Source organism: Taudactylus pleione, unplaced genomic scaffold, assembly GCF_031769625.1.
Source record: "Taudactylus pleione unplaced genomic scaffold, aTauple2 ptg000711l, whole genome shotgun sequence".
Taxonomy (NCBI): domain Eukaryota; kingdom Metazoa; phylum Chordata; class Amphibia; order Anura; family Myobatrachidae; genus Taudactylus; species Taudactylus pleione.
Window position 1 is genome coordinate 5,156,875 of NW_028285113.1, and position 26,806 is coordinate 5,183,680.

The 26,806-nt window shown below is 43.9% G+C and overlaps 1 protein-coding gene across 2 annotated transcripts in view; it reads right to left on the reverse strand.

Moving 5' to 3' along the window:
- Window positions 1-26,806, reverse strand: part of TRPC6 (transient receptor potential cation channel subfamily C member 6) — a 207,613-nt gene that overhangs the window by 55,578 nt on the left and 125,229 nt on the right. For both annotated transcript variants that reach the window (XM_088456733.1, XM_088456734.1), the window contains exons 3-5: window positions 4,401-4,589; window positions 1,091-1,255; window positions 255-471 (exon numbers count right to left, since the gene is read on the reverse strand). In XM_088456733.1, the coding sequence (XP_088312859.1) occupies window positions 255-471; window positions 1,091-1,255; window positions 4,401-4,589 (571 nt within the window). The remainder of the gene's footprint in view (window positions 1-254; window positions 472-1,090; window positions 1,256-4,400; window positions 4,590-26,806) is intronic.

Consider the following 26,806-nt stretch of genomic DNA (forward strand, 5'->3'; position numbering starts at 1 on the left):
CCGTGAATACTTATGTACATGTGATTTCTTAGTGTTTTTTTTTTTATTAAATTTGCAAAAATCTCAAAAAAAACAATTTACACGTTGTCATTATGAGGTATTGTGTGTAGAATTTTGAGGACAAAAATTAATTAATTCCATCTTGAAGTAAGGCTGTAACATAAAATGTGGAAAAAGTGACGCGCTGTGAATACTTTCCGGATGCACTGTAAATTTAGTATGGTATGGAGCACTTGCGAATGAAAAATCTTTACCTATTACCCAGGAAATAATGAGCAATTCCATCCAGGAGAAGCAAGAAGTTTTCATTCTGAACAGCTGTTTTGCATGGTCTGTGATGCTCTCGTTAGGAAGTATTTTGGTGCCTTCGAATCTGTCGGCTGCATTCATCACTAGCAGGCCGAGAAAAATAGTAAATGAGGCCGCATGGGCTACAAACTTCATGAAAGGTCCACGCATTATTTTACCCAGCTGTAGGAGACAAAATATTGCATAAACTACAGTAATAAACAAGTCAGAAATGATCCAGAGATCACTTAAGAACGCAGACTTCCATCTTGCCCAGAGTAATGCAATCACCATGGCAACCTTGCCAGCCACCATGCTAATCAGGATATTAGATAAAAAAAACTACTTATATTTGATAAATTTACTTTGCAATTTAAAGCAAATAAGGTGTTTCCTCACATACTGCAATCAAGTTAACACCTGTTTTCTATTATAACCTAAATAATAAATTATACATTGACTGCGTCTAAAAATTCCACTAAGATGATGCAAGGGAAGTGCTGGATTTTCTAGGACTTGACTTCACTCAGGGGGGGAGGTAATAGTCCACTAGCTACCTCAACCTTTACAAGCATAGAGGTGGACACACATTGCATTTGATTGTATTAAATTCCAAAATGTATTAAGGCCTTCATTCAACTACATAAAGCAGTTTGGTCTCCGACCACTAGATGGCGATGTGTCACATTCACTGTATTTTTTGTACACATTGGGTAGTCTCTGTTTTGCTACTTTCTGCTGAGAGAGGGGAGACTATGTTTTTATTTTAATACACATTTATTTTTCTCATAGTATTCATTACCTTGCTGCAAGGGGCGATCCAGTAAACCATAGCAAGAAATGGCAACCCAACCGCCACAGCTAAAACCACCAGAAATTTTACGGCAGTGGTCTGCTGTCGCAATCCTGAAATATTCTCATACCAGATGGAAAGAAGTTGCTGCTGACAGTTGGGATGAGCTACAAACTAGAAAAGAAAAAAAAAGAAGAGAAAAATAAATATATTATTATTAATTGCATTAAAATAGCCGAAACCTCACTTGCCTGAGTGATAGAATATAAAGGGGTCCATTTACTAAGCAGTGTTAGGATACAGAGTGAAAAGTGATAAGAAAGTGATAAGGTGCCAGCCAATCAGCTCCCAACTGTCATCTCACAGGCTGTGTTTGAAAAATGACAGTTGGGAGCTGATTGGCTGGCACATTATGACTTTCTTATCACTTTTCACTCTGTCTCCCAACACTGCTTAGTAAATAGACCCCAAACTTACTGTACTGTACCACTTTGGCGGTAGTGTCCTGTCATACAGTAACACGAGGACAATTGCAATTCCCCAATCTACCAGTAGAGGCACTGTCTTAGCTATGTAGGCATTCATTAAGTTTATAATTAGTCTGGGCATTAAACTAAACCCTTAAAATATGGTAGACATTTGCTAGCTATTTATACACTCTAGTCATGGACTGTACATTTATATAAATATTAGTTTTTGTACAGTAGCACCAACAAATGAAGAAACACGCGGGAGCAAAGCACAGCAGCCTTTTCTTGTGATGTACTGCAATAGTGTGGCCTTCCACCTTTCTGTCTGTTTTAATGAGCATGGACATGGAATAATGTGTCAGTATGGCGTAGAATGCAATGAGATCACCGCTCCTTATTTTGTCTGCCGCCACTGGCGAGAGAACCAGGGACTTCCAAGCAAAATTCTGATGTCTGTACTGTAATAAGGTGCCTAATTCTGTGCATGGCTGCAAAATCAAATTCAGTTTTGTGGGAGAGAGATTCTAATGAACTTCAATATGTACTGTAGGGACACAAAGGAAGGTGTTCTAGATTAACCAAGACTCTGCAAAATATTTTCATCTATACGAAACAGCGGAAGTTTTATACAATCGTGGAGGTGGCAGTAAAGATCTGTGCATTACATAGGCATCAATGCAGATTAATGTCAATTAAATAAGAAAAAAAAAGTTAAAATAATGAGATTGGAAATTAAACAAACCTCTAATATCCTCTTACTGACATAAGTTAATGGATACATAACTGGAGGTCAAATGAGTACAATATTTTGGAAGAAATGGGAACAAATTCAAATTAATTAAGGGATTAATTAATTTAAAAAGGAACACGTTCAAGTTAATTAAGGAAGTGATTGAAATGTGGACAACTGATATTAAATAACTCTCTGTTTTTGCCTGACTGCAAGTACTCAGGGCCGCAACTAGGGGGGGGCTAGAGGTGCACGTGCACCGGGAGGGGATTGCGGGGGGGTGCCATCTGAAAATGGCCGCCGCCGAAGAGGAGACTAATGCTAGAGGTCCTTACTGGACCTCTAGTGTCTGTCTCTTTCTTGGCGGCGGCCATTTTTGGATGGCCGTTTTCAGCAGATTCCATGCGGACTAGCCGTCCGCATGGACTGCTGAAAGCAGCCATCAAAGAATGGCCACCGACCAAGGAAGAGACAGATGCTAGAGGTCCTACTGGACCTCTAGTGTCTGTTAGCAGAGCGCAATGAACACAGCGTTCCCGGAAGTGCCAGGAACGCTGGCGCTGCAGGGAGAGGATGCTGAGAGCTGCATCTTCTCCCTTCAAACCCCCCTGGCAACGAGCATAAACCCCCCTGGCTGAGCATAAATCCCCTGACAACAAGCATGAAACCCCCTGGCAATGAGCATGTAACCCCTGGCAACGAGCATGAATCCCCATGGCAACGAGCAGGTAATTTTAAAGTAATTAGAAGCATTACTGTGGGGCATAAAATGGTGTCGGGCAAATATGTAAGTGGCACTTTGGTAATAGGCATTACAGTGTGTGGCATAATGTGTAATGGACATGGTGTATGGAATAATGTAAGTCACTATACCAGGGACGTCTGAGTAATGCACTGCCTTATGGAGGAGCAAGGACAAAATCCAGGTACGGGAAGGGAGGGGGCGCAAAATTGCTGCCTTGCACCGGGTGACAGATATCCTAGTTTCGGCCCTGAAGTACTGGAGTAATAATATTACAAGAATAACATGTTCTGTGGTTTAAAATGTACAAAGATTGCATTGGATATATTAATATTTATTGTACATGCTTTAGTAGCAACGGTCTTTTAGAATAAATATACTAGGTGAAACTTGGAAGTTATTTAATAGACAGCAGCAGTCAGTAGAGAAATGATATAATAATGTACATTTTCTTGCTAAATGGGAAAAAGAGCTATTGTCTTCATTCCTTCTCCATATCAGTATTTCTAAAGCTGCATACACACACAACGATTTAGTAAATGAACGATTTTAGTAAACGATTTTCGTTAATTTTTTCAAGGGAAAAATGAACGAAAATCGTTTACTAAAATCGTTCATTTACTAAATGTAATGAACGATTTTTTAGAACTGCAAACGATTTTTACATATTCCCTTACTGAAAATCGTTGAGTTGGCCAGTCTGACTGAAGTACAAACTACAAACGTGAACGCGCATAAAGATGATCGTTCATCGTTTTAACTCAGAAATTGAACGATTTTTTCAACGATTGAGCGATAAACGATATCGTTATCGATAATCGTTCAAAAAATTGTTATGCGTGTATGCACCTTTAGAAACGCAATAAAAACCTTCCCCACAGGTCCATGTTATCATGGGTTCCTTGTTGGAATGCATAATACTACCGTTGCCATTAAATATATTCAAGGCAAAACACGCCAACAGATGAGAGTCATATCACATAATTAACTTGTGATTTTGTTGTTGCTGGTTATTCTGAAGAACACAGCATTAGTTAAAGGGGAACTCGTCTTGTGTTTCATGTGCGACATGTTTGAAAGAGGCTGGTGTGCCAGTGCTAGAGTGGCCGGCAGAATCCATTTGGCTCTGAGCCTGAGAGATATGCGATATGATTGGTGACTGATCAGAGCCAATCATATGCTGCCTCTCTGACACTGAACGTGGCATCTTACAGGCTCTTTTCTGCCAAACAGTCTTAAAATCTGCAGTCACATTTAATGCACGTTCAATATACCACTTCTCCATATTACCTGAGTTCTTAACAGAAACAGTGTTCAGATTTAATGTACATATCGATTGTTTCATAAACCAATGCTGTGAAGATATTTTCCGTCTACCTTTTTAACTTCATACTTAATAGCGAGCTTTAAGCGACAGAGGCTCGGCCGGCCGTTAGCTTCCGTGGTGCTGAGGTTCGCGTCTACGTCACCATTTAAAATCGCTTCCACCTCCTCCGTGTTTCTGCACAAATCTAGAAGTCCAACAACAAAGTCCTTGCATTGCATAGACAATTTTTTGTAGTCATTCTAAAAAAACACATAAAACACATCGTAGAGTTGACACAAAACAGTAAAAACATTGGGAGCAACAAAGTAGTTCATCAAAGGTTTCTGACCATCCAGTGTGCCTTTCTATGGGACATAGGAGGGAACAGAAAACACAGAGCTTGTGCAATCTGGAAATGTGTACAAATTGAGAGAAGAAAAACCCTCTTTTTTGGGGGTTCACTCAAATATTGTATTAAAAATTTACTTTTATTAATCCATTTAAAATTTTATGAAATATTCAAACCAACATATAAGAATAAAAATATTTTTGTAAGGCTCAATCACTGGCTATACAAAAGCAAAATATTGTCAGTAATAGTTCAATATAAGTAGATCAAATACTTCAGTAATGTAACAGCGATCACAAACACACGAAATATAGCAGAAGTCTGTGCCGATCTACACAAATTGTACAGTATGCTGAGTCCCTTTAAATTGGATCGTAGATACTTATATCCTAGGTCCCTGGATACAAATTACTCAATCAGCCAATATAGTGAATGTGGATTCCTTGTCCTGGCTCACAGTACATGCAGATATCACATTCTATTTGGTAGATGGTAACAAATGTGGTTATTGCCTATATAAAGAGCACACACTACAGGTATTGCGTTAACTAGATAATGAGTATTTATTCATACATTGAAATGAATGAAGAAAAATTACATTTGGAAGTCCCATCTATATTGTGTTCTGCTATAGCTGCTGTTCCCTCTGCACAAGGTTTAAACGGGGAAATGCAATGAACAGCCAAAATGGAATAAAACATGTAATATCAATACAGAGGATAAACATTTTTTTTTTTTCATTTATATAGCAGTAGACAGTTATTCAGACCGTCACAGAAAATCTTGTTAATCATGTAATGCTATACAATACATAGAATTTTATTAGATATGATCTTGAGTAACTATAACCTCTGTTGTAAGGAAATTAAGATATAATTATTCCATCAGCAGCATATAATATATGTAGATTTCTTATCTTTGACATAGAGTATACATGCAGGTATCACACTCTATCTGGTAACTGATGCACATGAGAAGTTTTATCCTATTAGCATAGAGATTTGCACCCACCATAGGTGTTACAGTGATAAAATAATAAATGTTCAGTATATATAAACAAGAGTAGAGGAGATAGATATACACAGAACAGATCCCTCTCTGTCGTACTCTGGTGCAGCTGCTTCTCCCTGTGTGCAAAGCATTAATACAAGGAGTGAGCATACCTCATAATACCCCTTTTACACCGGAGCTAAAACCCGGGTTTTTGAAGGGTTAACCCGGGCAGCTCCCTGGTGTAAAAGGGCAGAGGGTTGGATCGCCGGGTCGAGTGACCCGGCAATCCAACCCAGGTAACTAGCAGGGTTTAACACAGGCGTAGCCCGTGAAACCCAGCTATGGGAACAGCGCACTCCGGGTCACGAAGACCTGGAGTGCGCTGCTAGCCGGCCGATTGGTCCGGTTTCAGTGGCGCTTGGAGATGACGTCATCTCCAAGCGTCCACTTTCACTCCGCAAAAGCAGGGTCTATGCAGACCCGACTGCGGTGTGAGCGGCGCTGACTCAGGAATATCCCGAGTCAGCGCCGGCAAAATTCCGGGTCTGATCCGGATAGGAACTTTGTTCCAACTCTGGGTCAAACCCGGAATTTAGGTGGAAAAGGGGTATAAGTGTAAGAGCATCTGCTTTTGGACTCACCACTTTAGGGGACCTTGATATATCAGTGCAAGGACCCCGATATTTAAGTAAGAGAGAGTATAAGATAGTGGTCACAGATAGAAAAGACTAATAACACTTTTCCACCAAAAACCCAGATCCGACCTGGGTTTTTGGACCTGGTTCCAACCCTTTTACACCAGAGCAAAAACCTGGGTTTTTGCTGGGTCTACCCAGGTCGCAGCTCAGTGTAAAAGGGTCCCTGAAAAATAACCTGGGTCAAGTGACCCTGCAATCCAACCCAGGTAGCTACCAGGGTTGGACCCAGGATGGACCCAGGTAAAGGTGCAGTGTAAACGGTGCCACCCGGGTTATCTGACCTGGATCATGCCTAAAATGAGCGGATTGGTGGTTGTGGAGCATTCACCTCCCACTTTTTATGACCTCACAGGTTTAGCAGGGCAGACCTGAGTTCAGTGTGAACAGGGCTGACCTGGGAGTAACCCAGATCAAAGGCCTGGGTTATTTTTCAGGGACCCTTTTACACTGAGCTGCGACCCGGGTAGACCAGCAAAAACCCAGGTTTTTGCTCTGGTGTAAAAGGGGTATTAATGAGTAAAAAATCTGTGCATCTTGTCACAGTAATGCAAGCTGCTGCTTCTTCATACGCCATTAAGCCTTGGTGGGGAGGGAGCGATGCAGAACTAGTGGTGACAGGATAATGTAGTCCATTAACGTGGAGTGTGTATCCTAAGGTGGTGGGAGGACTCTGATATCTACAGATATTGCAGGGTCCACACCCACCTCAACTACCTGGAAAACACAGAGGGCCTGATTCAGAGTTGGGAATAGAGAGAGAGATAGCACTTAACTGTGTACCTGGACAAACCATGTTGCAATGCAAGGGGTGTAAATACATAATTTTTTTTTTGCATGTAGTGTAAATACTGGCTGATTTTACATGTAACCCACAAATACTGCACAGCTTTATTATTACTCTACAATTTAGATATCAGTTTGGACACCTCCCTCCCAAATCTAAATCTCTCTGCACATTATAAATATGCCCCTCCTGCAGTGCAGCATGGTTTCACCAAGATGATTAGTTGAGAGAGATATCTCTCTCTATTCCCAACTCTGAATCAGGCCCAGAGTCCACTGAGAAAGAGAAAGTAAGTGTACCTGCTACCATATAGGGATTACTGCAGATCGCAAGTGCCTGGATGCAGTCTCAGTATACTGGTGTTCTTCAGCTATGTGTGCTTTGTTGCCATTCTGACATGGTAGCCTGCACGTGCACTGTAGGTCCCTGTCTTACAGACGGCCGTTTCGCTGTTTGCTACTTCAGTTTGGAAATGACAATAATATGTTCTAGCAGGGATACGTTCAGTATCCTGAGTCCCGACACCTGTCAGAATCCCAGTGCCGGTATCCCAAAGGTAAGGATGGGGGGCGGGTTAGACACTAGGGGGAGGGACAGGTTTTGGCATTAAGGGGGAAATGTTAGGTTTAGGGTGCGGAGAGGGGGAGGTTAGGTTTAGGCACTAGGCGGAAAGGTTAGGTTCAGGCACCGGGGAGGGAGGGGTAGGGAGAGGGTTAGGATACCTACCAACAGGTGTCAGTATCCTAACCCTGTCGGGATACCGGCTTCGGGATTTTGACCACCAGGATCCTGACTGCCGGCATCCCGTACCCATCCTGTTTTAGCAGTCTGGTGGTGGGCCTTATGTCTTTTATCGATACCCCTTGACTGTCCTATTTTCCGTGGGCAAGTATGGGATTGGCCAGTGCATTTGGGGCCTTGGTTACTGTCGAATGTGATTGATGCTGAGTGGGTCAATGGCCTTGCCAAGCAGAACCGAGATGTGACATGACAATTTTTAATTTTAAATATTGACACACATGCTTGATGCTTTTCAACCCGTCAGAGGCTGACAGATATTATTTTTAGTTCACATAGGATGCGAAGGAACCTGATTTATGGGCCCATAGGTTCATGCAGTTTAGTTAAGAAAAAAATAAATGTATTGTTTGTGTATTTATCTACATATCAGTGGTACCAGCAAGCAGCAGACCTGCTCTGTGGAGAGATGAGATCGTCCTCCTATTATAACACTTGCTTGCGCTAACTGCTCTGGCAAATGGACATTTAGTGACCCACCTTCTGTCTCCTACATTGGTAAGAGAAATAACATACTGTACTGTACATACCCTACACAGAAATATAATAAAGGCCTCACACGTGCCTTCATTGTATTTTTTCTTTGCTTTTAAAATAGTGCTCAAAGAATGTACTCAGGGCCTGATTCAGACCCGGACGCTATTTGCGTCCGCTCGTTGGCTAAAAGGGGCCGGCTTTTTAAATCATGTGCTCGCACTGCGTCGCATAAAGCGGCCCACTAAGAAATAGCGAGCGGCCGCACTATGCGCTCGCACCTGTATAAAGACGCCCCTTTGCCACTTGCAACACACGTCATCTCCGGCAGTTGTAGGATTAATCAGGAACATCGAGAGCCATCGGAGCTGCTCGCAGCGCTTTTGGTAGCCTTTTCCCACCACAACATTGCGAGCAGTTCCGGCTAAAATACAACCCAGTCACATGTGTAATGACGCTACTTTGCTAATTATGCACACCCATTAAACGCCGTTCTGATGGTCAGGCACGCCTGCGTTCGCACATCCACACCCCCGATTTCAAGCACCTTCCCCTGTTACCACCCACAAACGGCGCTGTCACTCAAATTAGCGGCCCGACTGCGGGCTACGGGCGAGCACTTTCCCATCGCAATGACTGGTTTGCGCACGCGCATTGCAACTGATATGCATGTGCAGACTGTGAAACTCGCTCAATGCGAGCGAGCGCAGCATAACGTCCGGGTCTGAAGCAGGCCCTCAGTGTACTATGGGTAAGATGAAAGAGATAAAGGGGAGAAGAGGCCCATAGCATCCGATCAGCCCCTAACGGCCATTTTATAGACTGTGCTAGATGAATGGTTACTATGGGCAACTTCCTCACTTGTCCTCTTTAGAAGGTTTCAAGCATCTCCCCCAATGTCATTAATGGGCGCTACCATGGAACGCCATTAAATTTCCCCAAGTGTCAACAATCATGAACTCTGCAGGAAACGTTAATACCGATATAAAACAATAGGTTGACAGAGAATATGCGGGCCTCATTTGCAAAGGGCAACACATGCAGGACACTATGCAAGTTCCCTTTTGTGCTTTTTCAACTGTGGTAGAATTAAATCGATATGTAATGGTTTACAAAAGCAAGTTGCTGGAGGAGCAGGAGTTTGCACACACAGTTAGGAGAGGTTATGCAGAATACAAGGTTTCCTTGGTAAGTAGGGACACTGGTGCACATAGTATTGCAGATCAGTCTGAAAATGACATTCAATTTTGTGAAGTGAGTTCTGGAAAATTAAATAAAGGGGTGAAAAGTGGACATTTAGGAAGTGCAATAGCACCAACCATTGCTAAAGGAGACTCCCCTTCACTGGCCAGTCAACTAGGGGATTGAATTCAATTAGCAGGCACAATGAGGCCGCTATTTGCACCTCTGCATAGATTTGTCATATACGGTACCCTTTACATTGCCAATTTATGTGCACACCTTAACCTGAGCGTTGCAAAATCGGCAATGTAGGGGGCACACAATCTGTCGTTCCAGCACTTCACACCTGATTGGATCAACTCCATAAGTGTTCTCCCATCACTAGATCTTGGTCCTTCATCAATACCGTTATCTTATATCTATCTATGAAATCTAATACTGACGTATGGAAGCTGCAAGCTGCAGAAGGGGTAATTATTATTACATACATTCTGATATAGAGGGTATCTAACAAACTACTAGGTATCAGCATTGGGGTTTTATTTACTTTTTTTGGCTATATATAAGGCTCTTAGACTGTTTTGTACAGTACATATGACTCGACCATTAGTGCGAAGATTACATAATGCTGTGACCTTTATCTTGAATGTTGGTAAATAAAGAATGCATGTGAGAAAGTGGGATGCTACAGTAAATGGAATTTACAATCTGATTGGAAAGGGCCCACATAGGGCTGTAACTAGGGCTAGATGAGAGTTACCATCAATCAGGGTCTAAGGGGGAGGCACCATTGCTGTTCCATGAAACCTGTATTTGGCGCCCTAAACTCAGCTTCTTCCTGTTCCCTGCCTTCGCTGAGACATCATGATGTTACAATTTTGAAGGGCAGATTATAGCCCTGGTACAGCCCTGGACCCACAAATTATATGCGGTCTTAAAGTCTACCTGTTGTCTACACACAGTGCAAGAATTCTGTGGGCTGAACCAGTATAAGAATACCGCAGATTCATTTATTAGGGATTGCTCTGAAACATGAAAGCCTCATTCCTCAGTGATGCCACTGGTTCCTAGTGAACGGATAGGCCATATGCTCAGTGATGTCATTGGTTCCCAGTAAATGGTTAGATTGCATGCTCAGTGATGTCATTGGTTTCTAGTGAGTGGGTTGGCTGTATGCTCAATGATCTCACTGGTTCCTAGTGAACAGATAGGACGTATGCTCAGTGATGTCATTGGTTCCCAATGAATGGATAGGCTCTATACTCAGTGATGTCACTGGTTTCTAGTGAATGGATAGGCTGTATTCTCAGTGATGTCACTGGTTTCTAGTGAATGGATAGGCTGTATTCTCAGTGATGTCACTGGTTTCTAGTGAATTGGTGGTCTGCATGCTAAGTGATGTCACTGGTTCCTAGTGAATGGGTAGGCTGTATGATCAGTGAGGTCACTGGTTCATAGTAAATGGGAGGGCTACATGCTCTCTGATGTCACTGGTTCCTAGTGAATGGATAGGCTGTATGCTTAGTGATGTTATTGGTTCCCAATGAATGGATAGACTCATAGGCAAACACAGGGGGGACTTCTGGCTGCCTGGAAACCACTCTTCCCAGCCCACGCCATGACCACAATAGAAGTAGTAATATAATAGAATTTTACTAGTACTGCATGTTCTTCTCAGTATCACAAATGACATAATTAGCACCACCTGTGGATCTTTTAACATGTATCAGCCAGTAATAAATAACCTACTATTTATATGAATGTATTTTTATTTCTCTTGTTTTATTATTAATTTATGTGTAATAAATTGTTGAATATTCTTACATAAGCGCTCCTTGCCTGGATAATCACCTTAACATATATTGTAACTTATGAGACATTTGACTATAAAGTATTGATAATTCCAAGTCATTTTATTTTGATGGGTAGGTGGGATATCAGATGAGATCACATTTCGGAGCAGCTTGGTAATTATAGGTACTATCATAGCATAAACTAATACTGCACCTGAATTTTATATGGTAATAAATAACCTGTGCACCAATTAGGGGATTTGGAAAACATGCACTGTTAGGTATGCACTGCTATAGAGCCCAATATGTATATATACAGTATATGTCCAGGGCAATGCTAGATTCTTCTGCTGCTCCCTCAGACTCCAGGACTTGCTCCCATGGTCTGGAATGGTGCCCACATCTAAAATAAAAACATTCAGCTCAGGCAGGATGGCCCTACTGCCGCATCTAATGGCTTAAGGTGCATACACACTAGACGATATGCTCCCTGAGCGATATCGTCTAGTGTGTCCCCGGCAGGCTGTGCTCAATGTCGTTCATGACATTGAGCACAGTCGCTGAACGATATCATTAGCGATATCGTTCAGCGCCGGGCTCTCTCACCCATTCCCTGACATGCAGCAACCTGACGAGGTCGTCAGGTTGGCCTGCATGTCAGCCCGATGAACGAGGATGACAAACGACCCGCGGGAACGCGCGTCGTCGTCATCGTTCATCTTTTTTGTGTTAAAAATGGACGATAAAGTGGACGACTGAACGATAACGATATCGTTATCGTTCAGTCGTCCACTTTAATCGCCCAGTGTGTACGCACCATTACTGTGATCACTGGTCCTGTATATGCTGGAAGTATGACAGACAATACACTATGTATGACACATATAATGGGTTACTGTGATCACTGGTCCTGTATATGCTGGAATTATGACACACAATACACTATGTATGACACATATAATGGGTTACTGTGATCACTGGTCCTGTATATACTGGAATTATGAGACACAATACACTTTGTATGATGCATATTAAAGCTGGTAAAGTACTAATTCTGCCCTCTTCATGGCCTGGCCACACTCACTCTAAAATCAAGCATTTGGAAACCCTCCTCTAGAAATCTTGCATTTGCCATTGAGGCTAGCTCAGGGATGTCACTAATTCCTAGTAAATTGAGAGGCTGTATGTTCAGTGATGTCACAGATTCCTAGAGAGCAGGAAAGCTGTTAGCTCAGTGATGTCACTGGTTCCTAGGGAATGGATAAGTTGAATTTTAGTGATGTCACTGGTTCCTAGTGAATTGTCTGCATTCTAATGAAAATGAGTTTAGCCCACATTATGGTTGGGCTCACTGTGGTGAGAAAGGTCACGTGTGACCCTCTGAGCTGTCATTTCATTCTTCCTCTATTGTCAGATTTGTTTGCTATCGCTTGTAACACTAAAACGACTGCTAAGATGTTATCACAAACTTCATGCCTCTTTTTTTCTATTACATACTCTTTTATTTTATTACTGTGATTAGGGTAATATGCAGCCCTTCTGACTGTTAGGGGGTCACCCGTGGTGCCCCTGCAATGTATCCGTTTGCTCACCACTAGATAAGATGACATACATATGCGTTGTACTGAATATCCCCAACTGTTTACTTTAAAGGGACAACCCTATATAAATTTACATTTTCCTCTTTAATTTATCTTCGCTATAATCCATTTACAGTATTAACTTTCAGAGGCCTCCTGTCAATCATACTGAAATGTGATAATCCTCTGACAGCACAATTAGGGATATGGGTTAGTGGTAAGATGTATGTGTGATATCAATGATATGATGTCATTGGGAGAGGAGGCCCAGACAGTGGCAAAAAAAAGAGAGAGTAGGAAAAGAAGTGTCAGATATAACCCACAAAACAATACTTTTATTATAAATTATACTGTGCTAGAAAAATTTCTACATGGCAATCCTCTTTAATTTAAACTTTATTTAATTTAAGCTATATAATACATGTAATTGTGCATATGCGTTGTTTTATATGCATTGGGTAGGGGGAGGGGGAGTGTTATAGCTGTGTGACTTTATGGCTTTTCAACTGTAGTGATCTTAAATGTATATAAATATAATACCACCGTATACTTTTACAGGTTATGATGATTTATCCAGCCCATCAAGAGAACAAATAATAGAGGCAAAATAATACATACAAATAATACACGCTATAATATAAACAAGCATACAATCATTTTACTTACGAATGTCGTGAGTTGTAGAATATTTTTTTTCTTTTAGCATTTTTTTGTTGATTTAGTTATTGGAGCTAGCCCTTTCTGACAAATGTAATTTTGTAGCAGTTCATAAACATTTTGTTAGAGAATAATGTCTGTGCAGTTATTACACAAATGAATAAAGTTATTAGCCAGGATTTAAGCTATTATTCCCATAAAAAAAAAAACACAATAGCTATTTCATTTTCACTGAACCATAAGTGATACTGTAGCTAGCAAACAAAGGCAGAATTTAAATGCAAATGCTATACTGTGTTGGCATATTAATGAGTGATGTTAGGTCTAGAAAATCCCCTCATATCTTTTCTGGCTGCTCTGAGGTTTATTTAATTCCAAAACTTGTAGTGTCTAGTTGTAGCCGACTTGATGATAGCGAGCTCATATGTCATGGTCACTGTCTATATACCTTATACACTGCATAAAGTACTACTGCTTAGCCACAATAGAGAGGATTTATTATTATTATTATTATTATTGCTATTATTATTATTGCTACTATTATTATTATTATTATTATTGCTATTATTATTATTATTATTGCTATTATTATTATTATTGCTATTATTATTATTGCTATTATTATTATTATTGCTATTATTATTATTGCTATTATTATTATTATTGCTATTATTATTATTATTATTGCTATTATTATTATTATTGCTATTATTATTATTATTGCTATTATTATTATTATTATTATTGCTATTATTATTATTATTGCTATTATTATTATTGCTATTATTATTATTATTGCTATTATAAACAATGCAAAGGAGAGACAATGTTACTTACACCATCACAGATAATTGCAGATAGTGGCAATAAAATGTGTGGACATTTGTTCCTGAATGCTGATTTATGCAATTTCCTACTCTGAAACTCATCCTTTTTCAGTGTATATCATGATCTGTACCTTAATTACCATGTAATAAATAGAAAAATTTATGTTAATGTATGCTAATCTAATGAGGATATGCAACAAGACTGTACCCAGGCCTGGTCTGGTGCCAGTGTTTCTCAATGTTTTTTTTTACTAAGTTTAGTAGTATATAATAAATAATCAGTGGCCAGATATCAGAATACTCCTTAGTGCAGGATTGTATTGGGAAAAATAAAATAAAATAGTTGTCACACAGAAATTTATATTTATATGTACACAGAAATATACAGATGTGTCCTCATACATCTAGGTTCAATATGCCACGCAGCGCGACTTGCCTGGCGTGAGTGAGCCGCCTGGTCCCGTGCTAGTCTGCTAGCGTCTGGCGTTTTATTTTGCCGAAAATGCATCTAAGTCACAATAGGATGTGACTAGGACGCACCAGCAGACTGTGCTGAGTAATGTGATATGAGACACTTGTATATCTGAATGCACCTGACTCTGTATATAGGAGACTGTGCTGAGTAATGTGATATGAGACACTTGTATATCTGAATGCACCTGACTCTGTATATAGGAGACTGTGCTGAGTAATGCGATATGAGACACTTGTATATCTGAGTGCATCTGACTCTGTATATAGGAGACTGTGCTGATTAATGTGATATGAGACACTGGTATATCTGAGTGCACCTGACTCTGTATATAGGAGACTGTGCTGAGTAATGTGATATGAGACACTTGTATATCCGAGTGCACCTGACTCTGTATATAGGAGACTGTGCTGAGTAATGTGATATGAGACACTTGTATATCTGAATGCACCTGACTCTGTATATAGGAGACTGTGCTGAGTAATGTGATATGAGACACTTGTATATCTGAGGGCTCCTGACTCTGTATATAGTAGACTGTGCTGATTAATGTGATATGAGACACCTGTATATCTGAGTGCACCTGACTCTGTATATAGGAGACTGTGCTGAGTAATGTGATATGAGACACTTGTATATCTGAGTGCTCCTGACTCTGTATATAGGAGACTGTGCCGAGTAATGTGATATGCGACACTTGTATATCTGAGTGCTCCTGACTCTGTATATAGGAGACTGTGCTGATTAATGTGATATGAGACACTTGTATATCTGAGTGCTCCTGACTCTGTATATAGGAGACTGTGCTGATTAATGTGATATGAGACACTTGTATATCTGAATGCACCTGACTCTGTATATAGGAGACTGTGCTGAGTAATGTGATATGAGACACTTGTATATCTGAATGCACCTGACTCTGTATATAGGAGACTGTGCTGAGTAATGTGATATGAGACACTTGTATATCTGAGTGCTCCTGACTCTGTATATAGTAGACTGTGCTGATTAATGTGATATGAGACACCTGTATATCTGAGTGCACCTGACTCTGTATATAGGAGACTGTGCTGAGTAATGTGATATGAGACACCTGTATATCTGAGTGCACCTGACTCTGTATATAGTAGACTGCTGATTAATGTGATATGAGACACCTGTATATCTGAGTGCACCTGACTCTGTATATAGGAGACTGTGCTGATTAATGTGATATGAGACACTTGTATATCTGAATGCACCTGACTCTGTATATAGGAGACTGTGCTGATTAATGTGATATGAGACACTTGTATATCTGAGTGCACCTGACTCTGTATATTAAGCACAATGAAACTTGGAGTGAAAAAAAGCTGCGGCCGCTGCATTGTAGCACTTTGAATGCTGATTGTGAGACTCAGTCGCACTCTGATATACAAGTGTCGTCTATCAAATTAATCAGCATGGTCTCCCAATGCTTCCTAGTTCATCGCATTGTGACTTAGGCGCATTTTCTGCAAAAAAAGATGCAATAAAGAAACTTTGCGCTTTGAGTTTCACGGGACTTGGAGGGCCGAGAGGGGCTTTGTGACGGGACTGAAGCAAAGATGTGTAAGGACACATCTGAATTGGGTATAAGGCATCCCAATATGTGTCTAGTATATAATAACAGTATGTACTGTAATTATTTAGGCTATAAATTAAAACACAAGTGCCGATCTGGTAGGTTTGCCTGAGGACCCAGGCCCATAGTTTCTACCACCATTAAATCTCATTAATATGAAATAAATAGAATGATGCTGATGCTTATGCTTTTAAAAGTATACAATATATGAGTATATAATTTAATACAGTCTATCGCGTATAGTTACTGTGCACGCAGGGGAAGTCTGGTCTTTCCTGTCTCCTCAATGTGCACGAATGGGAAGTCTGGCTTATCCCATCTCCTCAATGTGTGTTCAGGGGAAGCCTGGCCTATCCCATCTCTTCAATGTGCACACATGGGAAACCTGGTCTATCCTGTCTCCTCAATGTGCACTCAGGGGAAGCCTGGCCTATTCTGCCTCCTCAATGTACGCGCCAGGGAAGTCTTGTTTATCCTGTATCATCAATGTGCGCGTAGGGGAAGCCTGGTCTATCCCTTCTCCTCAATTTGCATGCAGGGGAAGCCTGGCGTATCCCATGTCTTCAATGTGCACGCAGGGGAAGCCTGGCCTATCCAGTCTCCTCAATGTGCACACAGGGGAAGCCTGGTCTATCCTGTCTCCTCAATGTGTGTGCACGGGAAGCCTGGCCTATCACGTCTCCTCAATGTGCACACAGGGGAAGCCTGGTCTATCCTGTCTCCTCAATGTGCGCTCAGGGGAAGCCTGGTCTATCCTGTCTCCTCAATGTGCACACAGGGGAAGCCTGGTCTATCCTGTCTCCTCAATGTGTGTGCACGGGAAGCTTGGCCTATTAAGTCTCCTCAATGTGCACACAGGGGAAGCCTGGTCTATCCCTTCTCCTCAATTTGCATGCAGGGGAAGCCTGGCGTATCCCATGTCTTCAATGTGCACGCAGGGGAAGCCTGGCCTATCCCGTCTCCTCAATGTGCGCTCAGGGGAAGCCTGGTCTATCCTGTCTCCTCAATGTGCACACAGGGGAAGCCTGGTCTATCCTGTCTCCTCAATGTGTGTGCACGGGAAGCCTGGCCTATTACGTCTCCTCAATGTGCACACAGGGGACGCCTGGTCTATCCTGTCTCCTCAATGTGCGCTCAGGGGAAGCCTGGTCTATCCTGTCTCCTCAATGTGCACACAGGGGAAGCCTGGTCTATCCTGTCTCCTCAATGTGTGTGCACGGGAAGCCTGGCCTATTACGTCTCCTCAATGTGCACACAGGGGAAGCCTGGTCTATCCTGTACCCTCAATCTGTGTTCAGGGGAAGCCTGGTCTATCCTGTCTCCTCAATGTGCACGCAGGGGAAGCCTGGCCTATCCCGTCTCCTCAATGTGCACACAGGGGAAGCCTGGTCTATCCCGTCTTCTCAATGTGCACGCAGGGGAAGCCTGGTCTATCCCGTATCCTCAATCTGCGTTCAGGGGAAGCCTGGCCTATCCCGCCTCCTCAATGTGCACGCACGGGAAGCCTGGTCTATCCAGTCTCCTCAATGTGCACACAGGGGAAGCCTAGTCTATCCCGGATCCTCAATCTGCACTCAGGGGAAGCCTGGTCTATCCAGTCTCCTCAATGTGCACACTGGGAAAGCCTTGTCTATTCCGTATCCTCAATCTGCGCTCAGGGGAAGCCTGGTCTATCCCGTCTCCTCAATGTGCAAGCAGGGAAAGCCTGGCCTATCCCGTCTCCTCAATGTGCACGCAGGGGAAGCCTGGTCTATCCCATCTCTCCAATGTGCGCTCAGGGGTAGCCTGGCCTATCCTGTCTCCTCAATGTGCGCTCAGGGGAGGCCTGGCCTATTCTGTCTCCTCAATGCACGCGCCAGGGAAGTCTTGTCTATCCTGTATCATCAATGTGCATGCAGGGGAAGCCTAGTCTATCCCTTCTCCTCAATGTGCATGCAGGGGAAGCCTGGCCTATCCCATCTCTTCACTGTGCACACAGGGGAAGCCTGGCCTATCCCATCTCCTCAATGTGCGCTCAGGGTAAGCCAGGCCTATCCCGTCTCCTCACTGTGCACACAGGGGGAGCCTGGTCTATCCTGTCTCCTCAATGTGCGCTCAGGGGAAGCCTGGCCTATCCTGTCTTCTCAATGTGCACGCAGGGAAAGCCTGGCCTATCCTGTCTCCTCAATGTGCACGCAGGGGAAGTCTGGCGTATCCCGTCTCCTCAATGTGCAAGCAGGGGAAGCCTGGCGTATCCCGTCTCCTCAATGTGCACGCAGGGGAAGCCTGGTCTATCCCATCTCTCCAATGTGCGCTCAGGGGTAGCCTGGCCTATCCTGTCTCCTCAATGTGCGCTCAGGGGAGGCCTGGCCTATTCTGTCTCCTCAATGTATGCGCCAGGGAAGTCTTGTCTATCCTGTATCATCAATGTGCACGCAGGGGAAGCCTAGTCTAGCCCTTCTCCTCAATGTGCATGCAGGGGAAGCCTGGCCTATCCCATCTCTTCACTGTGCACACAGGGGAAGCCTGGCCTATCCCATCTCCTCACTGTGCACACAGGGGAAGCCTGGTCTATCCTGTCTCCTCAATGTGCGCTCAGGGGAAGCCTGGCCTATCCCGTTTCCTCACTGTGCACACAGGGGAAGCCTGGTCTATCCTGTCTCCTCAATGTGTGTGCAGGGGAAGCCTGGTCTATCCCGTATCCTCAATCTGCGCTCAGGGGAAGCCTGGCCTATCCCGCCTCCTCAATGTGCACGCAGGGGAAGCTTGGTCTATCCCGTCTCCTCAATGTGCACGCAGAGGAAGTCTGGTCTATCCCGTATCCTCAATCTGCGCTCAGGGGAAGCCTGGTCTATCCCGTCTCCTCATTGTGCACACAGGGGAGGCTTAGGCATGCCCCAATATTTCAAGTTTGTACAACTGGACAATATCATTCTACATATTCTACATAAACAGTAACATGAAACTCTTATGACATATTATTAAACCACAGGCTTTATAAATTGTTTAAGAATTTTTGATATACAAAACATGCATTATAACTAGGGGTGAGCGGGTTCGGATTTCTGAAATCCGAACCCCCCCCGAGCCCCCCCGATCCGAGTCAGGCTCGAATTTTCCCGCCTGACTCGGATCTGAAATCGAGGCAAAACGTCATCATCCCGCCATTCTGAGTCTCGCGGGTTTTGGAACCTATATAAGGTACCCGCGTCGGCGCCATTTTCTCACTCGGCTGTGGACAGTGAAGAGGGAGGGTGGGAGTTAGAGCTGTGTAGTGTAGTGTAGTGTAGTGCTGCTGTTGTCCACTACTTCAAAGTCCATAGGGGCTGGCTGTGTTGTGCTGTGCTGCTGTTGTTAATAGGGGCTGTGTTCACTACTTCAAAGTCCATAGGGGCTGGCTGGACTGTGTTGTGCAGTCAGTTCTCCATAGGGGCTGTGTCCACTCCAAAGTCCTGTGCAGTGTCCCAGTCCTAAAGGGGTGCTGTAGTGTTGTCCAGGGGGTGCTCTGTCCATCAGGGGTGCTCCCCCCAAGTGCTAAAAAAATAATATACTTTCTGTGTTTGTGAATTGTGTGCGCAGTAGCCGCACGTGCATCAACAAAGTAGTGCCAAGCGTGCGCCTGTGTCATAAGTAAAGGGCCGGCTGGCTTGACCGTTAAAGGGTGCTGTAACCCCCAAAGTACACTCCAGTCCAAACCAAAAAAAAAATTATTTTCTGTGTTTGTGAATTGTGTGCGCAGTAGCCGCACGTGCATCAACAAAGTAGTGCCAAGCGTGCGCCTGTGTCATAAGTAAAGGGCCGGCTGGCTCATTTCTTAAAGGCTGGTGTAACCCACAAAGTGCACTACTCTCCAGCAAAAATAAAAAAATATTTTCTGTGTTTAGCCGCACGTATATATCAAATCGATATAACATAAATGGAGGACCAAACTTTCTCCGATAAAAATAAAATACAGAAAGATCAAGAACCACTTCCCCCTAGTGCTGAAGCTGCTGCCACTAGTCATGACATAGACGATAACATGCCATCAACGTCGTCTGCCAAGGCCGATGCCCAATGTCATAATAGAGGGCTCATACAATCCCAAATGACAAAGTTCAGGAAAATGACCTTGAAAAAAACATTTAAATCAGCTGAAGAGAAACGTAAACTTGCCAATATGCCATTTATGACACGGAGTGGCAAGGAACGGCTAAGGTCGATCCCTAGTATGTTCATGACTAGTGGTTCAGCTTCACATGACAATGGAAGCCCTCCTCCCACTAAAAAAATCAAAAGAGTTAAGCTGGCAAAAGCACAGCGAAGAACTGTGCTTTCTAAGAAGATATCACAAATCCCCAAGGAGAGTCCAAGTGTGGTGGTGGTTGCGATGCCTGACCTTCCCAGCACTGGACGGGAAGAGGTGGCTCTTTCCACCATTTGCACGCCCCCTGCAAGTGCTGAAAGGAGCACCCACAGTCCACTTGCTGATATGCAAATTGAAGAGGTCACTGTTGAAGTACAACAGGATGAGGATACTGGTGTAGCTGGCGCTGAGGAGGAAGTTGGCGAGGAGGATTCTGATGGTGATGTGGTTTGTTTAAATCAGGCTCCGGGGGAGACAGTTGTTGTCCGTGGGATGAAAAAGCCCATCACGGTCATGCCTGGGCAGAAGACCAAACATTCCACCTCTTTGGTCTGGCAATATTTCTATCCAAATCCGGACAACAACTGTCTTGCCATATGTACCATATGTAAAGGTGAAATAAGTAAGGGTAGGGACGTCAACCACCTAGGAACATCCTCCCTTTTACGGCACCTGCAGCGCGTTCATAAAAAGTTACTGTCAAGTTCAGAAACTTTGGCTAAGACTGTAAGCAGTCCAGGGACACCTAAATCCCGTTGTCCTGTTGTATCCAAGCGCCTGCAAACCACACCGCCAACTCCCTCCTCGTCAATTTCCTCCTTAGTCAGGATCGGAAGTAGTCCTGCAGGCCATGTCACTGGCATGACTGACTCTCCTATCCGGGATTCCTCCGGAGGATCCTGCATTGCTACGCCTACTGCTGCCGCTGCTGGTGCTGGGAGTCGTTCATCATCCCAGAGAGGAAGTAGGAACACCACTACTTTTACTAAACAATTGACCCTCCAACAGTCCTTAGCGAGGAGGATGAAGTACGACAGCAGTCATCCTGAAGCAAAACGTATAACTGAGGCCTTGACTGCTATGTTGGTGTTAGATGTGCGTCCGGTATCCGCCATTAGTGCAGTGGGATTTAGACAATTGATGGAGGTAGTGTGTCCCCGGTTCCAAATCCCGTCTAGATTCCACTTCACTAGGCAGGCGATACCGAGACTGTACAGAAACGTCAGAAAAAGTGTCCTCAGTGTCCTGAAAAATGCCGTTGTACACAATGTCCACTTAACCACGGACATGTGGACAAGTGGAACAGGGCAGACAAAGGACTATATGACTGTGACAGCCCACTGGGTAGATGTATCACCTTACGCAGCAGCGTCACCAGTAGCAGCATCTCAGAAACGCCAGCTCGTTCCAAGGCAGGCTACGCTGTGTATCACCGGTTTCAGTAAGAGGCACACCACCGACAACCTCTTAGAGAAACTGAGGGAAATCATCGCCCAGTGGCTTACCCCACTTAGACTCTCCTGGGGATTTGTGATATCTGACAACGCCACCAATATTGTGCGGGCATTACATCTGGGCAAATTCCAGCACGTCCCATGTTTTGCTCACACAATAAGCTTGGTGGTGCAGAATTTTCTGAAAAGCGACAGGGGCGTGCAGGAGACGATTTGGGTGGCCCGAAAAATTTCTGGCCACTTTCGCCATTCAGCGACTGCGTGCCAAAGATTGGAGCGCCAGCAAACACTCTTGAACCTGCCCCGCCATCACCTGAAGCAAGAGGTTGTGACGCGGTGGAACTCAACCCTCTATATGCTTCAGAGGATGGAGGAGCAGCAAAAGGCCATACAAGCCTATACATCCACCTATGACATAGGCAAAGGAGGGGGTATGCACCTGACTCAAGCACAGTGGAGAATGATTTCCGTGTTGTGCAAGGTTCTCCAGCCCTTCGAACTTGCCACACGTGAATTCAGTTCAGACACTGCCAGCTTGAGTCAGGTCATTCCCCTCATCAGGCTTTTGCAGAAGCAGCTGGAGAAAGTGAAGGAGGAGCTAAGACGGAGCGATTCCGCTCGGCATGTGGGACTTGTGGATGAAGCCCTTCATTCGCTTTGCCAGGATTCCAGGGTGGTCAATCTGTTGAAATCAGACCACTACATTTTGGCCACCGTGCTCGATCCTAGGTTTAAAGCCTATGTGGTGTCTCTCTTTCCGGCCGACACAAGCCTGCAGAGGTGCAAAGACCTGCTGGTGAACACACTGTCAGCTGAAGCGGAACGTGACACGTCAACAGCTCCTTCTTCATTTTCTCCCGCAACTGGGGCTGCCAGGAAAAAACTTAGGTATCCTAAGCAACCCGCTGGCGGTGATGCAGGGCAGGCAGGACCAAGTTTGGACATCTGGTCCGGACTGAAGGACCTGGCAACAATTTCTGACATGTCTACTGTCACTACATATTATACTGTCACCATTGACAGAATGGTGGAGGATTACATCGGTGACAGCATCCAAGTAGGCATGTCAGACAGTCCATACCTGTACTGGCAGGAAAAAGAGGCAATTTGGAGGCCCCTGTACAAACTGGCTCTATTTTACCTGAGTTGCCCCCCCTCCAGTGTGTACTCCGAAAGAGTGTTTAGTGCAGCCGGGAACCTTGTCAGCGAAAGGCGTAGGAGGTTGCTTCCACAGAATGTGGAGAAGATGATGTTCATCAAAATGAATTATCAGCTCTTCCAGGGAGACCAGCCTCCAGAACGTACAGAGGGACCTGTGGTGGTGGATTCAAGTGGGGATGAGTTAATACTTTGTGAGGATGAGGATGTACACACTGAAGAGGGTGAGGAATCGGTGGATGAGGAGGATGAGGATGACATCTTGCCTCCGTAGAGCCAGTTTGTGCAGGGACAGATTAATTGCCAGCTTGTTTTGTGGGGGCCCAAGTGAACCAATCATTTCAGCCACAGTTGTGTGGCAGACCCTGGCGCTGAAATGATTGGTTTGTTAAAGTGTGCATGTCCTGTTTATACAAAATAAGGGTGGGTGGGAGGGCCCAAGGACAATTTCCATCTTGCACCTCTTTTTTTTCTTTGCATTATGTACAGTTTGGGGCCTAGTTTTTCAAACTGCCATCCTGTCTGCCACTGCAGTATCACGCCTAGATGTGTCACGTGTTTGTGCCGCCCACTCGTGTCGCTTAGCATAGTCATCCAGCTACCTCGGTGCAACCTTTTGGACATAAAAACACTATTGTGAGGTGTTCAGAATAGACTGGAAATGAGTGGAAATTAAGGTTATTGAGGTTAATAATAGCATAGGAACAGAAAAACCTACAAATTCTGTGATTTTAGCTGTTTTTATGCTTTTTTTAAAAAAAATACAGATCCAAAACACAAAACCCAGAACCCAAAACACGGAAGGGTGGTTTTGGCAAAACCAATCCAGATCCAAAACACGAAGAAAGATCCAGATCCAAAACCAAAACACAAAACGTGGCCGGTGCACACCGCTAATTATAACCAAAGCTTTTTAAGTAAGTAATGACAGAACCGTAAGTGACATTCTTAGTTGCAAATACAAAATGTTCCTGAAAATTATTTTACAATTTTATCAAGAATGAACACAACCATGTATTTGAAGGCTCCATAGCAAAAGTTTTTAAGGGCCCCTATGTACCACCCAATGGTGAAAAGTGTATATAACACATGTAACTTTAACAAGGAAGATGGCCCCCCTCAGCTCTGGGCCCCATAGCAGCTGCACCGCTTGGACCTATGGTAGTTACGCCCATGCCTGTAGACAATAGGTGCATAACATGGGGTAATATTAGTGCATCTGGCAGATTACTACATACCATCAATGCCTACTCTCCTAAATTTGGGGGAATTCTCCTGGCTCCCAGGAGAGAATATAATGCTCACTCATCCCCCTGACTTTGCCCATGAAGTAGGCCCGGGCAGGGTGCTTGATGAAGCGTTTCGCTATGAATCGTGTCTCTGTGGCCATTCCACTTATGCCACAATGCAGAGCATCTCGCATTACGTTGTAAGGGAGGGGCCCTGATGACATGATTCTTATTGCCACGCCCCAGCACCTCACACCCTAACCTTTCACAGAGGGGAAGCAAGGGCGCAGAGAGGGCAGGGAGCAGGTACGAATTACCTGGACCCGGGCTTGTTAGAGGAGCCCGGCAAAGCTGAGGGGGACAAATGTCCCACTGTGAAAACAATTATTACCCAAGCCCATGGCCGATCTCGGAGGCCCTAAGGGAAGAGTTGGTACAGTAAGTATGCCACATACACATAGAGATTGCAGTAAAAGACATCTGGAATATCCATCATATCTAATCAGGATTGTTGGTAGTTTGAGCCAACTCATGAAAAGATGTCTGAGCAGACTGACAGAAAAGAATCCCATTGGCAGACACAATTGCCCTGTGTGTGGTCACACTAGTGGTGTGTGATGTGGAGAAGGTGCTTTTCCCTCTTTGGACTTTTTTCACCCTGTGACCATTGTGTCTCCAGCCCTGCGAGCAGTTACACCCCTAGCAGGAGGGTGATTTCCTCCGTCACTTTGGACTGTCCTCTCCAGATCGGAATTTGGTTGTAGAGACATCTGTTCCAAATGATCCCCTAGAAAGCAAATCACTATACCAGCAGCTTACAGCTACCTACTGTACTACTGCGGAACAATACCATGCCGATTCTGTGTTAGGAATTATCTTCCCATTCATGCTACATAATTGAGAGGATGTGAAAAGAACTGAATTCAATACATTAAGGCTTAATTAATTAATACGGCAGAAAAGCTAAAGGAAAACATGTTCAGATTTGCATGATACAGCAGCACCAACATTCAGAGCTACAACCTCATTGTAAAAAAAAATACAGACTAAAGGGTCTATTCCTAAATCCCTATATACTGCAAAAAGATAGACATTTTCACAGGATTTAGTGCTTCGGTATATATACTATAAGCACGTGAATCCGCAGGGCTGGCACTCAGAGTATACACAGATAGATACACCCGGTGCCCTCCAAAGTACAGCTTTGCAGATATGTGCTTAAGTAATGTGGGCAACACATCTACGGCACTGATTACCTACTCTGCCAATCCCACCTTATCCACGAATCAGCGTCCATCAATGATCGTGATCCGTCGGCAGATTAGGAAAATTCAACATGTAAAAAATCCCTGACTCGCCCATTACGACCATTTTCAGGTTGGGATCGGGGAATGGAGATTGTCCGACATGTTGAATATACACAATTCCCTGACCTGGAGTTGTCAGAACGGAGAATTGCGTAAATCAGTTAGATGTATGGGCCCCTTAAATATGCAATGTCTGCATCCCCTCATAGACATGTATGATGCTTGTACTGTGTATCCCTGATGGAAGAACATAAGGTTCTGAAACGTTGGAAACAACTTAGACGGAGGGGGAGATGTATCAAACCTTGGAGAGAGATAAAGTGGAGAGAGAGAAAGTACCAACTAATCAGCCTCTGTCATTTCAAACACTGGGCCTGACTCAGAGATGGATACAATGCTAATGTTTACGCAGATAAACGATTATCGGTAATCTGCGCTTGCATCTGAGTCGCACTGCGCATGTGTCAGGTGTCATTACCGGTGTCGCTCGCAGTGAGGATTTATTCGCTAACTGATTCGCAGGCAGGGACTTTGTGGGTGGCAACGGGGAGGTGGCGACTCAAACACAGGCGTGTTTCGACCATTTTGAGGGTGTCTCTGTCTGCGACTGTGATCCCGTACACACTGAAAATGGCTACGACGGCCTTTCTGCGTGGCCATTGGATTACACAGATGTCCTATAAGTGACTGATCTGTGATCAATGCTGCATCTGTGTACGCAGTCTCTTGGATTTGCAAAGCCGCTGGTGGGCATCTCAATAAAAATCCCAGTGGCTGCGACAGTTGCATTTTTTATTTTTTTGCACAGCTGTGTACACATTCGCAGCTGCGACAACATCGAGCTTACATCTCTACATCAGGCCCAGGAGCTGATTGGTTGGTACTTTATCTATCTCCACTTTATCTCCCTATAAGGTTTCATACCTCTCCCCCTTGAAGAAATTTTTTCCAACCTACAAATGCCCCCCACATTGCATATGTGTATATATATATATATATATATATATATATATA